General features: G+C 45.6%; 1 protein-coding gene across 1 annotated transcript; it reads right to left on the reverse strand.

Annotated features, from left to right (window-relative positions):
• Positions 1–258: 258 nt before the first annotated feature.
• Positions 259–10,516, reverse strand: angptl2b (angiopoietin-like 2b). The gene is made up of 5 exons (XM_040195062.2): positions 9,826–10,516; positions 4,748–5,644; positions 2,468–2,661; positions 1,373–1,643; positions 259–1,291 (listed from the first exon to the last, which is right to left on the reverse strand). The coding sequence occupies exons 2-5, from the start codon at positions 5,622–5,624 to the stop codon at positions 1,092–1,094; spliced, it is 1,542 nt and encodes a 513-aa protein (XP_040050996.2). The 5' UTR covers positions 5,625–5,644; positions 9,826–10,516; the 3' UTR covers positions 259–1,091.
• Positions 10,517–12,801: the final 2,285 nt, after the last annotated feature.

The raw sequence follows: 12,801 nt of genomic DNA on the forward strand, positions 1-12,801 counted from the left end.
GATCCCGATTGTCTGTCTCTTGTTCTCATGAGAAATACCTGATGTTAAAACAAACTTCATGTCACCACTGAGTGCTCATCATATTTAGAAAATGTGTCAAACCTTGCTGTTCAGTGGTATCCATAAGGCTGGCGTAACACTGTCATAAGTCAAATTATTATGTACATGAAATAGAGTCTATGAAGGGTTATGACTGCTACACTACTGTTTTTATACCAACAGACACCAAAACAGAAAAAGACACACAAGCTGTACATATTTTACTGCAATGTAATAAGGTTTTAATACATTATATTACAAATATCTGTTATGTACAAACGCAATGTGTTCAACAAACCACTAAATTTATACAGTAAATACAGTGCTTGATCCATACAAGCAAATTGGTGGATACCTGTTGAAGCAATTCAAGATTTTGAAACTAGTTTTGTTGAGAAAAAATCCTCCTCAAATGGAGTCTTAGACCTGTTATATGTTGAAGGAGAAAACTGTTATTGCGGTTATCTGTTGGGTTTTCCTGTGAAAAAGAAAATGGTACAGTTTTAATAGTATATTAAGGTGTAATTAAACCTGTATTACAAGTCAATAAATGTCACTGTTAAATTACACATTTGAAAAGTGTATTTAGAATGAAATTAAAAGTCACTGGACATGTTTCCTGTGTCAACCTCATTTGCTTGTTATTTGCGAAAGCATCTTTACATACATACTAAATATATATTGCAGGGCCTTGTTCTGATGTCATGTTAAGTTATTATTGTTTTTCATACTCGGTTCAAATGAGAGCACTGTCAACTTAAACGTGTTTTTCTTTGATCAAAGACAGTGTATTAAAAAAAACTCCTGAGCAATCAGAACATGTCTCTACTGAGTCATACGTGTGTAAAAGGGGGGAAAAAAGGTACAGACAACTGTATAACGGTACACAAAGTGCAGGAGGTGCTAGTATATCAGCCCGTCTCGATATTGCACTTCATCCGACTTGGTGTCGTGCCACTTATAGAGAGAGCGCTAAAGATTGCTGGGTTTCTAGTCGCCGTCAAAGTGGGTGTTTCATTCGAGACACAGCGCAGTTTGTGTTCCTTGGATGCTCAGTGGAAGGTGTTTGGGTTTGGACGGATCATCATGACCACTTTCTTCAGTGAATAGGCTCCTCCCCTGAACTCGGCCCAGTAGACTCCATCTTGGTAGCGGCTGCGGTAGTGTCCTCCTCGGTACCAAACTCCATTCAAATTTGAATGCGCGCAAGAGTTGTACCACCAGCCTCCTTTTTGGTAGTGGGCACAATTGCCTAGAAGCATCGAAAAAAAATAAACTTTTTTAAGCAGCCAGTTGGGACCATTTAACACGTTCTTTTCTTTTCTTAATTTACCTGTATATGCGTCATGGTCTCTGTCCAGTGTTGTGAACTGTTTGCCATTATGCCAGGTGAGGGAGTCTCCGGCGTTGCCATGATAACGGCCCACCCTCAGCTTGTAGAAGTCGATCTCCGGCTCCACCCTGAAGCTGGCGTACTCTGCAAACACCTTTCTGCCAGACCAGTCCTCCAGCGTGACCAGCAACTTGTAGTTTGCCTGGTTTGTCAGCCAGTAGATGTTCTCCAGACCAAGCCAGTACTCGCCATCAATGTTGCCAAAACCTTGCTGCGAAGGTCAGTGATAAGAAAATCACAATCCGATTATTTCTGCATTTCTACACTATGACCTTGCAAATGAAGTTGTCTGTCGTCTACGTGCAATAGTATAAATGGAGCCAAGTTGGAAGCTGGCACAGGGTGTCTGGTTTTCCACTATTATTTTGTCATTAAAATGCCAGCAGGGAAAGTATATGTATTATGAAATGCAACATAATGGATGCTGTCTTACTGCTTTGTTCTGGCTCCGATTATATCGTAAGTTGGTTTGTGGTAACCCCTACCCGCCGCATGCTTAGAACCATGGACCTTCAGACCAGTGTACAAATTGTAGTCCTGTGGTTCAAAGGTTTTTGGAAAGTCTTGGATAGATCACAATTGTTGCCTTTATCAACCAGATCACGTGTGGATGATTGGCCAGAAAACAGTTAACCGCCTCTCCCTGTGTAAGGGAATTCCCTTTCAAAGGTTTAAAAAGTTCCCCTGAATGATCCTCCACATGCGTGATTATCACGGACCTTGTGAAGCAATGTTCAGATGATAAGTTATGCTACCAACACCTCGCGAATGCTGACACCACCAATGAATGTGCAGCCAAGTCCACTATTCCCATATTTCTGTAAACTAATTTCACAAAGGGCAACATATCTTGCAGGAATTAATAACTCACGTCTTTGGCAGTGACCGAGGCCGTTAATAGATCAGACACTTGGAGAGCTCAGCGGTCACCCATTTATTACTGGTTCACATCTGGTAAGCGACAAACCTATAAACATAAGCCACCTGCCTTCCTCTAAACTATGAGGTCATTGATTTAGTGTGAGGTTGTTGCACCTTGTATGTTTCCCAGTTTCGGAAAAAGTTGACGGAGCCATCCACCCTCCTCTGTATCACAGTCCAGCCGCCTGGGTCATGTCTCTGGTCACACCACACCTGCATGAGGCGGTTGGCGTTCTCTGGCTTCACCAGGTACATGCCGCTGGACGTGTGGCCGTCTTCCAGAGCCTGCAGACAATCCTTGAACGGCCCTGAAACAGAGAAGTGACGGCGACACGTTTAATGCAAATAAAATCGGAGTTAAAACCATATCTCACAAGTGGAGAAAGAGGAAAAAGCCACAGTGGCACACGGATCGTTCATACCCAGTCACAGGGAACCCCTCTTTTTCCGCAGAGGCTTTTATTCTAACAGTGGAATTGATTTTGGCCGCTTCTTTACCAGGGAAATGGCTGCCGGCTGCGCGGCCAAAAGAAACACTGACATGAGGGCAAAGGAATCCTGACTACTGAATGATGAAACGCGAACAAAAACTCTGATCATATGGGCCGTTTTACACTAGAAATTACTATTTTATTTAATTTCACTTAGCTTTCTGTACTTCATGATATATGTATATCATTTTAGTCTGAGACGTGCAGATTAAAGCCTTAAATTATGTTTTGAAGCAAGGAGGTTCAGGGACTTAATTGAATTGAATTATGGACAGCTTGTAAACCCTTGACAGCCACTCAATATGTGTGCAGACGTTTTTTTTCCAATATGATGTAACAGGGCAGTATCTACCACATCTTATGCATTCTTATCTACTGCTGAAAAAAACACAGAATAAATGAAGGGTTATGTTGACAGCGTCAGCCATGCACAAAATAATTGAATTCTGTGTGTTTGCAAGGTCAACACTATTTAATTTTATGGGGCAAATCAGTGAAACCTGTGTGCCATTATGATTTTACCCCGAATGTCAAACCTAGTAGACTAAACTAATGGGACCACTGGCTCCCAGGCTTCAATTGGCTGTGAAAGTGTTTAAGGTCTCAAGATTTCACACTGTGGTGGTTTGCCAACTGGCTCTGGAGTACAAAGCTGTTGAAATAGAATGGAAACAAAGTGAAATGAGAATTAAGGGGGTCACGCGAAGGGATAGAGGTGAGGGAGGGGTTCAGTTTTACAAAATACATAAAGGAAAAAAGAGGTACACAGAAGAAGAAACCGAGCGCGCCGATATGTCGAGTGGAGACCGCTCCGTTGAGGACGAAAGCATAGGATCGCTGAAAGGTTTCACATAATAAGCCATCCGTTTGACGCTCGATAACAAGATTGTCTTTTTTTTCTCTTCTTTTTATCGCTGTGGACGATATCTGTCTCTTGGCTCGCTCTCTGCCATCCATTTACTCTCAGGAATGTCTGTTGAGCAAAGACAAGCCAGAGAGCTGCCCTGCCCTGCCCTCCTCTGTTCTGCCTGATAAACTCTGCTGCTTTAATGGAACATATGACTGATTCTTGCCTGGTGCAACTGGAACAAATGACATCACTGACTCTCGGTATCTCCTTCTGTACGTACTTTAGCCCCCCCAGCACCCAATTTCATCCCTCTGTGGCGTCTCTTTTCCTGCATTGTGCGCAGCTCTCTGTTCTTGTTATGGGTTTACGTAACATTTTGGGGTGCTAGTTGCATGCTATGAGCAGGAAATGACTTGCCCCCATCCCCCCCACCCCATTCTGCACAAAGGCTACCGTTCACATGAAGCCGGGTGAAAATGCTTAGGCAGTATCACAAAATGTCAATGGAAAAAGCTCCCACTACTCATGATGGGAATGGTTTGTTCCCGTTTCCACCATTTTAAAACTTTCCTAATGAAAGTCAAATGGGGAACGGGAATGGCAGCAGAGCACTCACTGCAACCGATACCATAAAACAAAACACTTTATAGCTTTATCGCTCACTACTAACATGTGTTCAACAGTCACGCGGGCTTGGATCCAGAAATCAATTCCCGCTGATGTATCTACTCTGCTAAAATGCTGTGTGTTTTTGTGTGGGTTTAATTATGGTAATTACATGATATGCATCCCGAAAGGCTGTAGACAAGAGCATTTCTGTTCTCACTGAGGGCCCTTTGCCCTGGGAATGTGCAGGACGTATTTAAATTGGCTTTGAATTGAAAAATGGGTACTTGGCGGTGGCCTGTCATTAATGACTAAGAGGTTCACATCATTGTTAATACAGACACACACTCCTTTGTTTGGGGATGGCAACTCAAATGCAATCAAAAATAGAACTCTGAAATGCAGCGGCATCATTTAAAAGATGAAACTTGAGTTTGTCATACTCACCAGAGGGCTTGTTAGTGGTGGAGGGGCCGTGTGTGCCAGCCGGCATCGTAGGAAGGGGCAGTACGGATTTCTGGTCACTCTGGATCTCGTTGCTGATTGGCTTGGTGACTCGTGGCAGGACAGGCGGCTGGTAAGGCTTGTTGAGAGGTGGTGATGGTGGGGGCGGTTGGGGCCTCGGCTGGGGGACTGGCGCGGGCCGAGGGAGAGGCCGACTCTGGCACTGCTGCTCCAACAGAGCAATAAGACTCGATTGGTTGGTGGCCAAAGAAGCCAAGTGCGTGTACTTGTGCTCGAGATCCTTGTATCGGCTGGTGAGCTGCTGCATCTCGGAGGTTTGGTTCAGGATCTTGTTCTCCATCTGAGCCAACTCGAGGGCATTGTCTCTCTTCCTGATGATCTCATGGAGCAGCTGCATGTACAGCTGAGTGACCCTGGAGTTCATGTTTCGGCTCTCCTTCCTCAGAAGCTTGACCTCGTTCACAATACCTCCGTCCACCTCCACCAGCTGCTGCAGGGTCTCGATCTGCCTCTTCTGTCTCTGCAGCTCCACATTTAGCAGCTCCAGCTCCTGTTTGTTGACCCGATTCTCCAGCATGGCCTCCGGCTCCTTGGAGTTGACGCAGATGGCGCCGGTCACTTTTTGTTGAGGCACAATGAACGTGTAGGAGCACTTGTCCTGCGGCTGGTCAGCGGGAGCACGCTTGGTCCTTGCAGCGTAGAGAAACTCTCTCTCCAAATCATCCTCACTGCTCTGAAATTCTTGGGTCCTGTCCCGGCCGTGGCTACTGTCTGACGGACTCCCATGAGGCTGCTGGGCGGTACAGGCTAGTCCATGAAGAAGAAGGAGCCACAGCAGGACCACTGAAGGGGGCTCCATGTGTCCCACCCCACCAAAGCCTGACAAAAAAAAAGCAGAGAATTATTGAGAACAGTGTCGCGTTGTTGCCCAAAATATCATGTCCCGAATGAGTCGCTCTTCTAGTTAGTAAGTAGAAGACTGTGTGAGAACAGCTATTCTGATTCTGAATTGACAGCCCTGTTGGGCTGCATGTTCATTCTGACAGAACATCAATGGGGTCCTTCACAGCGAGGCGGATTGAGATGAAAAGAAGGCTGTACATCAGGTTACACTAGACTCCTACATCATCCACGTTCACAAAAGCCCCGAGCGTACACATCTATACCTAGTCCGGCCTGGATGTCATTACAGCTTTCAAAAATATGGGCTACTGAAAAAGATAAGATCTCAAAGAAAAGCGGCAACTTCCCCCGCTGAGCGCTACGGGGGCTGCTGTGACTTTCCACGGCAGGAAAGTGATTATGTGTAATAATTAAATCAAGGCTTCCGTGGTTGCTACACGTATCGCTAGCTACATGAGCATGTATTAATGTGTTCCTGTGTTTAAAATCGGTTTTCCGCTGTCAAGATTATTGCAACACAACGTGTTTGAAAGGTACTAATCACCTCACTGCCGAATAGGAAAACTATTTCTTGTGTTTAATGAAGTTCTGATCTCTTCAGTCAGTTTTATTGCTGTTAGGAGGGAGCGTGTTTAGCCTAGTTTGCTTTGCTGGCTCGGGTTCTCTTTGGGCGACTGCCACTGCTCGTCCATGACACACACACGCACACACACACACACACACACACACAGGACCGCTCCTATCTGCTCCCCTCCGCAGGCCTGGACATCTTTGCTTGTGGAAAATATGAGAGCGTACCAGATGATGCTATTCATGGAACTGTTTAAATATTAATTGTGTTTCATCAGTCCCGTCCACAGCCTTTACCAAAAGAAGTCAGGCTCAGACACCGTCAGGCAATTTATTCTAACATATCCACCTTGAGCATGTGTGTGATAAATCTGAAATACTACACAACCCTCCCTAGATTAAAGCCCCTCTAAAAGGATGTGTCCTCTATAACTACACCGTGTCGCACAACCCATACATTTCCTCAAAAGTGAATGAAAGTAAGATAATTATCTGTTAACCCCAGAATTGAATTTGTAGACATTTTAATGAGAGAAATAAGTGCAGTTTTGGTGGATGATTGTGGTGTTATTAGGGGAAGCCCCCGAGTACTGAGGAGAACGTAACTCCTGTGCAAGGATAACAAGACCTTGAACTCCTGGGGAACCTTAATTGAAAGCTGCTGTATATTGGATTACAGATGGGTCCTCTGTAACACCTCCCCACGGTCACAAAGGGCCCGTCCTTTTTAAAAAGCCCATATTGGTTTGGCTTTGAAGATCAGCGTCGAGATTGCCAGGCTTACAACTACTCACTCACTTCGTTATAGCCTACCTTGGTGGGAAAGATAATCTGCCATCTAGTAGTAAGCACAAACTTGGGAAGAGAGCAGGACTGTTTTTGTCTTGCTAATCCAGGCGTGCTGCCAGCACATTAGGTAGGAGACATGGAGAAGAGAAATGCGGCGCTCTCCAAGAACATGACCCCTGGCACATTCAACCTTTTATCTGTCTAGAGTAGAATTTGAAAACATTTTTCCTTCTCGGGAAAAACACACCCACCTTGTACTGGTCGGTATTTTTCCCTGATATTTGGGTTTACCTGGCAAGATGAACGTACAGTCTGCTTCTCGCACGGATTTGGTTAAAACAGAACAGCGGCAGTGCAGAAGGGCAACAATTGTTATATGAGTGCTGTAAATCTAAGTGCAGTGCCATACATATATTTTCCACCATGCAAAAGGACACTTATCATTATTGAAATTACCTCAGAGTATTCAAGACCTACAGAAATCCATACTAATAGCTTACAAGTAGCCCCATACCATGATAAAAGAGCAGCCCGGAGCCTGTGGCTTGTAATGTGCTGATGACTGTATTCGGTCAGCGGCTCCTGCGGTTTCTCCCCGTGGACCATGAGCTCTGTCTCTGAGCAATGCAGAGTGATTTGTCCCCCCCGCTGCGGAGGAGGAGTCCCATGTTAGACGTCGTTAGCCCGGAATCTACTCCAGGCTTTACTACACATCAAAGCCGAGGGGAAAATGTTTGCGTGCGAGTGAAGGCGGTGCGCGCCTGTCTCCGAAGGCTTTTCCGATAATGTGTGTTTTCAAATAACAACACTTGGGGTGGGCTCAGTATCCCGGAGACCTGACAGAGTCCCATCTGCCCTGACATAGACAACCTGTTATTAACCGGCCTGCCAGAAGGAACAACAGAAAGCCTTTTAACAGCCCCCAGTTGGCGCTGCATCGTCCCAACATCAGTAACATTTCGCAGGCTGCCGGAGAGCCGCGAATAGCTGCGATGATTAACCGGTGTTGAGGAGTGTCGTGCACGTATCCTGCGCCGGGGCCCCCGAAGGTGAAGCAGCGCGGCGTGCAGAGAATAACCACGCTCATTGTAACGTGATTGGCAGCTCCTCTCTGGGGCATTTCTTCAAGTCTGCTTCACACCAAAATGTTTTGGTTTTACTGTCTTCAGGTGGTTAAGTCTGTGTTTACACGACTCCTCCCTCTGGACTCTACTTAGTGTTAAATCAAGTGTGATAGGCGAGTGCGGCGGGTGGGTCAACGTGTCTCTGACCAGCGCCGTGCCCCGGCCTTTTTTTGCTCGGGCTCAGCACATATTAATTAGAAGGTGGGCAGCCTCGCTCAGACTGTCTCTCACCCAGGCCCCTCTCATTTCGGTGTGAGCATGGCATTCCTCGCATTCTTCGTCACCTCATTAGAGCGAGCTGCCATACACACATGGAGAGTCAACGGCGGTGGCAGACGGCTAGACCCTCTAGACGCGGGACCACGACTCCCCTTATCCCCCTCCGTGCCTGCAAGACGCACTGACCCAGTTCACTCACGGTGTCCTACTTTCTGTGTGAATGCCTCACAATCGCATCATCGTCATCCAGAGCGGGGGGGATCACGACACGACTACACGGCACATCGTTTGTCGGTGGCTGAAGAGGAGCGGACACTTTGGAGAGGGCGGCTTTGTGCAGCATTTTCAAACTAGCGCCAACTCCGCTGAGGACTGGCAGCCTCCTGCACGACACCCTACATGTGTTGGATCAGAGTCCAATTCAATTTGCTCACGGTAATCTGCACTGTTACATTACCTTGAGGGTGACCTCATTCTTTCCTCGAGCATGTAATGCTTGTTAGAGTGAAACTACCTGCTCAGTACGATGGCGTAGGTAGTATTTGTTTTAGTGGAGGTTTGAGTTTTTGTGTGTGTGTGTCACATGCTGCTTTGGGAGTTATTCCATACTGGCGATCTGACAGGGAGGGGGGTCCCGGAATTGTTTCGATAAGTACCAGCATTCTACCTCAAAGCCCCCTTATCCAAACACTACCCTGGCAACAGAAACAAAGACGGGATTCAACCGCCTGCTTCCTTGTCCTCTTGAGCCCGGGGAAACATCCTGAAGCGGCAGGCGTCTCGAAGCACCGGTAGCGGGTCATCCGTTTTTTCTTTCTCTTTTTGAATGAATGGTTTCATTTAGATTCAACAAAATAAGTCTGTGTTGACACGTATCATACAATGCTCTCGCTGTATATCACCTCATACACACCCTCTTCAATGCCAATGCCTTCAATTGACCCCTTCAGGAGTCCTGTGTTTTGACAAGCTGAGTGTTTTATCAGCAGCGAAGAAACACTTAGCCCACAGAGCCCACTCTCCTGCATCCCCCTGCGCTGAATTAACCCTTCCAAACCGAGACCATCAAAGTCACGTGTCCGGTTTAGTACCACCACCCGTCCAGGTCCAAACAGTGAGTCAGATAGCAGGTGCTGCATGACGACTGCTGAATTCAACTTCAAACTAAATCGTTGTGTAAAGTGAAGCAATATGAGGGTGAACAGTCAAAGTCTGACTTCAGTCAATTTAAGTTCAAGTAATTGCTTCACCGTTGTGTTAGAAATGTCAATGCGCTTACTCAAGCTAACAAAGGTCATCATCTACTCTGAGAGATGACTTATTGCGGAGGATTTATCCGTGCAATGAATTGACTTCTCAACATAATGTATTACGCACGTGAGTTGTCCCTGTCAAATAAACAAACCAAAAAACAAGTTCAACGCATCAACAAGTGAAAGGTTGGTGGATGCTTACGAGACGGATGCTTGCAGGGTATCGATGGGGCTCCCTCAGATGCCTTTCCCTCCTGGCAGAGCTGATTGAAGTTCCTCCTGGTAGAAAGTCATCCCAAGTGAGAAAGCTGCACCCCTGCGTCCTCCTCCCCCCCCTTCCTGCGCGCTGCCTGTATAGTTACTCTCTGTCACCTCCATCCATTCCAGCCGTGGGGGTGTTTCTAAAGCGTGTTATTAAAAGACGGCTCAACTGAGCCAGGAACTCTTCAGCAAACCTTGAGAAGACCGTTTCAAAATCCGATGGAAAGAAGTTGGAGCTCTTTCAGGAGACAAGTGGTAACTTAAGTTGGGTGGTGGAGACAGTTTCCTGATGAGTGGGGAGAGTCCAGGGCGGCATGTGCTGCCTGTGGCCCGTTAGGAGAAGACTGTCACTTTTCTGTGGGCTGAATCCATCACTTCTGCCTCACAGCTCTAAGAGGCTGTCTCTCTCAACTGCACCTCTCTCCCCTTCTCTCTCTCCCTCTCTCCCTCTCTCTCTCTCTCTCTCTCTCCCCCCTCGCTCCCCTCACCCTCTTCTCTCTTCCTCTCTCTCCTTGGGGCTTTTAAATTAAGAAAAAATCCTCCGCCTGCTCCCTTAAAAATGAGCACATTCTACTTTAAAAAGCAAAAGCCTTCTTCCTCCACCCCTCCTCCCCATGGCACAAAGGAGATACACAAGCATGCACAACACAAACCACACACACACACACATCTCAGGTTTCAGACCCTCTGCCCCCGGGCCGCTGGTTCAACACCACCACTATTTGTGGCTCGGACTACTGGGTTCCTCTCCTGTTGGACGGCCACGTTGTTAAAGTGATGGGATCCTAATTGGCTGTGACTGAAAGAAGGTGTCGGATAGGAAACAGATCCAGGTGTTTTGAACTAGACCTGGTCTGGCTGAGCGACTGCTCAGAGTTGAGTTAAGTCTGAAACGGGCTGGATCTGAGTACAGAGCAGCGCTGGGGAGCCACATCGCGCTGGGAGATAATTACGTAATGCTTTCAAAAGCAGAGCTGAGCTTACTTGTGCACGAGTGTTGTAAGAGAAAAGGATATGAAACACGTTGTCATGTCATTGCGTGGACGATCCTGCCAATGCTCTATGAATTTCTCATGCAAAGACTTTGGATGTCGCTGCCGTGATCGGCTGCCGCGTGTTGCTTTTGCGTTGTCTTCCTGCTTTCAAGTCGATTTGAAACTATTGTCCAGCCAATAATGCCGCAATCGGCTTTCCTGTTTTTATTCAAAGTTTTTTATTCAGTTCACACAGAAACTTCACAATTTCATCTTTTCTAGCAGCTGCTAAAATCATTTCTTAAACCGGGTACTGACAGCTTTGAAACACCACAAGGACAACTATGCTCAGCAATGCTTTGTTGCTGATAAACATCCCCCTTGTGTATCACACAAAGGGCTATATTAATATTACAATCATGTAGGATTTCCTTGTTTGGATCATGTGTGGTTAAACTTTTTATGGATTCGGCCGTTGATTTCTTCCAGGGTCCATTCAGCTTCTTCCTAAATTGAATGGAAACTACGAAATGTTTCCAAAGCGTCTAAATGTTTCTCCTGATGACAGAATGTACAACTGGCTTTATGAGGCAAAGTTCCTGGCAGGCGAAACGGAACCAACGATAAGTGGAACAATTCATGTCATAACATCAACTATTGAGCCAAAATGAAGGTACAGTCAAACGTTTGACAAGCTAATCCCTTGAAATAGATCGATTAATTAAACAAAATGTGAATTCGCTATCGTCGTCAGATGTTATACTGCACTGGTTTTACTAAATGCTTTGTACTCATCATCTTACTCAACGGCTGGGAAGCTGAGCTGCGTTTCCTTTGTGGACGTTTGAGTGACTCATTGGATGTCATTCAAAATCACTCATTAGTTCCCGTTCCATTTCCAATTCCCGGCAGGTGAAGGAACAACAACTAAAATAAAATTCCTGGGGAAAATGTTCGTCCCACATTTAAATGGGTAAGCAATCAATGCATTTTGAAGCCGCAAGCAGCACATGGGAGGTGGCTTCACGTTGGAAACGTTTCACAGATGGGCTTCTTTGTTGGTGAACAGAGAGAGTTTCATCTGGGATTAGTAGGAGCAAAGCTCCTGTTTGTGAAAAACATTAACTTTAAGACTGGATGGAACTTAATTATAGTAATTATTTCCATGTGCTCTCATTGCTGTTATCCATTAAATTATAAAAACAGGCCGACTACTCATGTAAATGAACAAAACAACAAAACCAAAATAGTGGATATGATAATCAACTGAAAAAATAGTCACATACGAGCAGGAGCTTCTAAACTCGTGAAATGTGTCCTGTATTTTCCGAGAGTGACTTGCAGGCAAGTTTAAACAAAACAAGCTCACAGGAAGTGAAGAGAAGAAAAAACAGTCAGCCTGCAACATTCCTGTTTGGCAAATGCGGATTTATACGTCAGCATCAAAAATGTGTATTTCGATAAGTAAAGTATAAAAAGGCCCTGTAATCTGTAATTTATGGTCATTCCTGATGTTCATGTTCTGTGTTTTGCAGGTCAAGTTATAATAGTTAAAAACACGTTATTTTAAAAAAGTGTAAAAGAAGGTAGGAACATGGGAATGACAACATTACATCAGACCTTTCCCATGAGCTGATGTCTAAGATGTAAATCCTCTTTATGACTTAAAAAAAACCCATTCAATAGGATTATTGATATATTCACGGAAAAATATTTAGTACGGCTATTTCCTAGGACCTGTCAGTGTGACTTGGCCCGTAGCCGTGTCTGATTGCGAGTGTGTTTTCTGTTCATTGTTGGGTTACGGCTTGAGGCCACCACAGTGAGCTGTGTTTGACACGCACACGGACAAGGCCAGCATGTGTTCCTGTCTGCCAGTCGTGATGGATGGTTCTCTGGTGACCTGTGTTGACCTTTTCAACCCGAGTACCGTGAATACACAT

This window comes from Gasterosteus aculeatus, chromosome 13 (assembly GCF_964276395.1).
Source record: "Gasterosteus aculeatus chromosome 13, fGasAcu3.hap1.1, whole genome shotgun sequence".
Taxonomy (NCBI): domain Eukaryota; kingdom Metazoa; phylum Chordata; class Actinopteri; order Perciformes; family Gasterosteidae; genus Gasterosteus; species Gasterosteus aculeatus.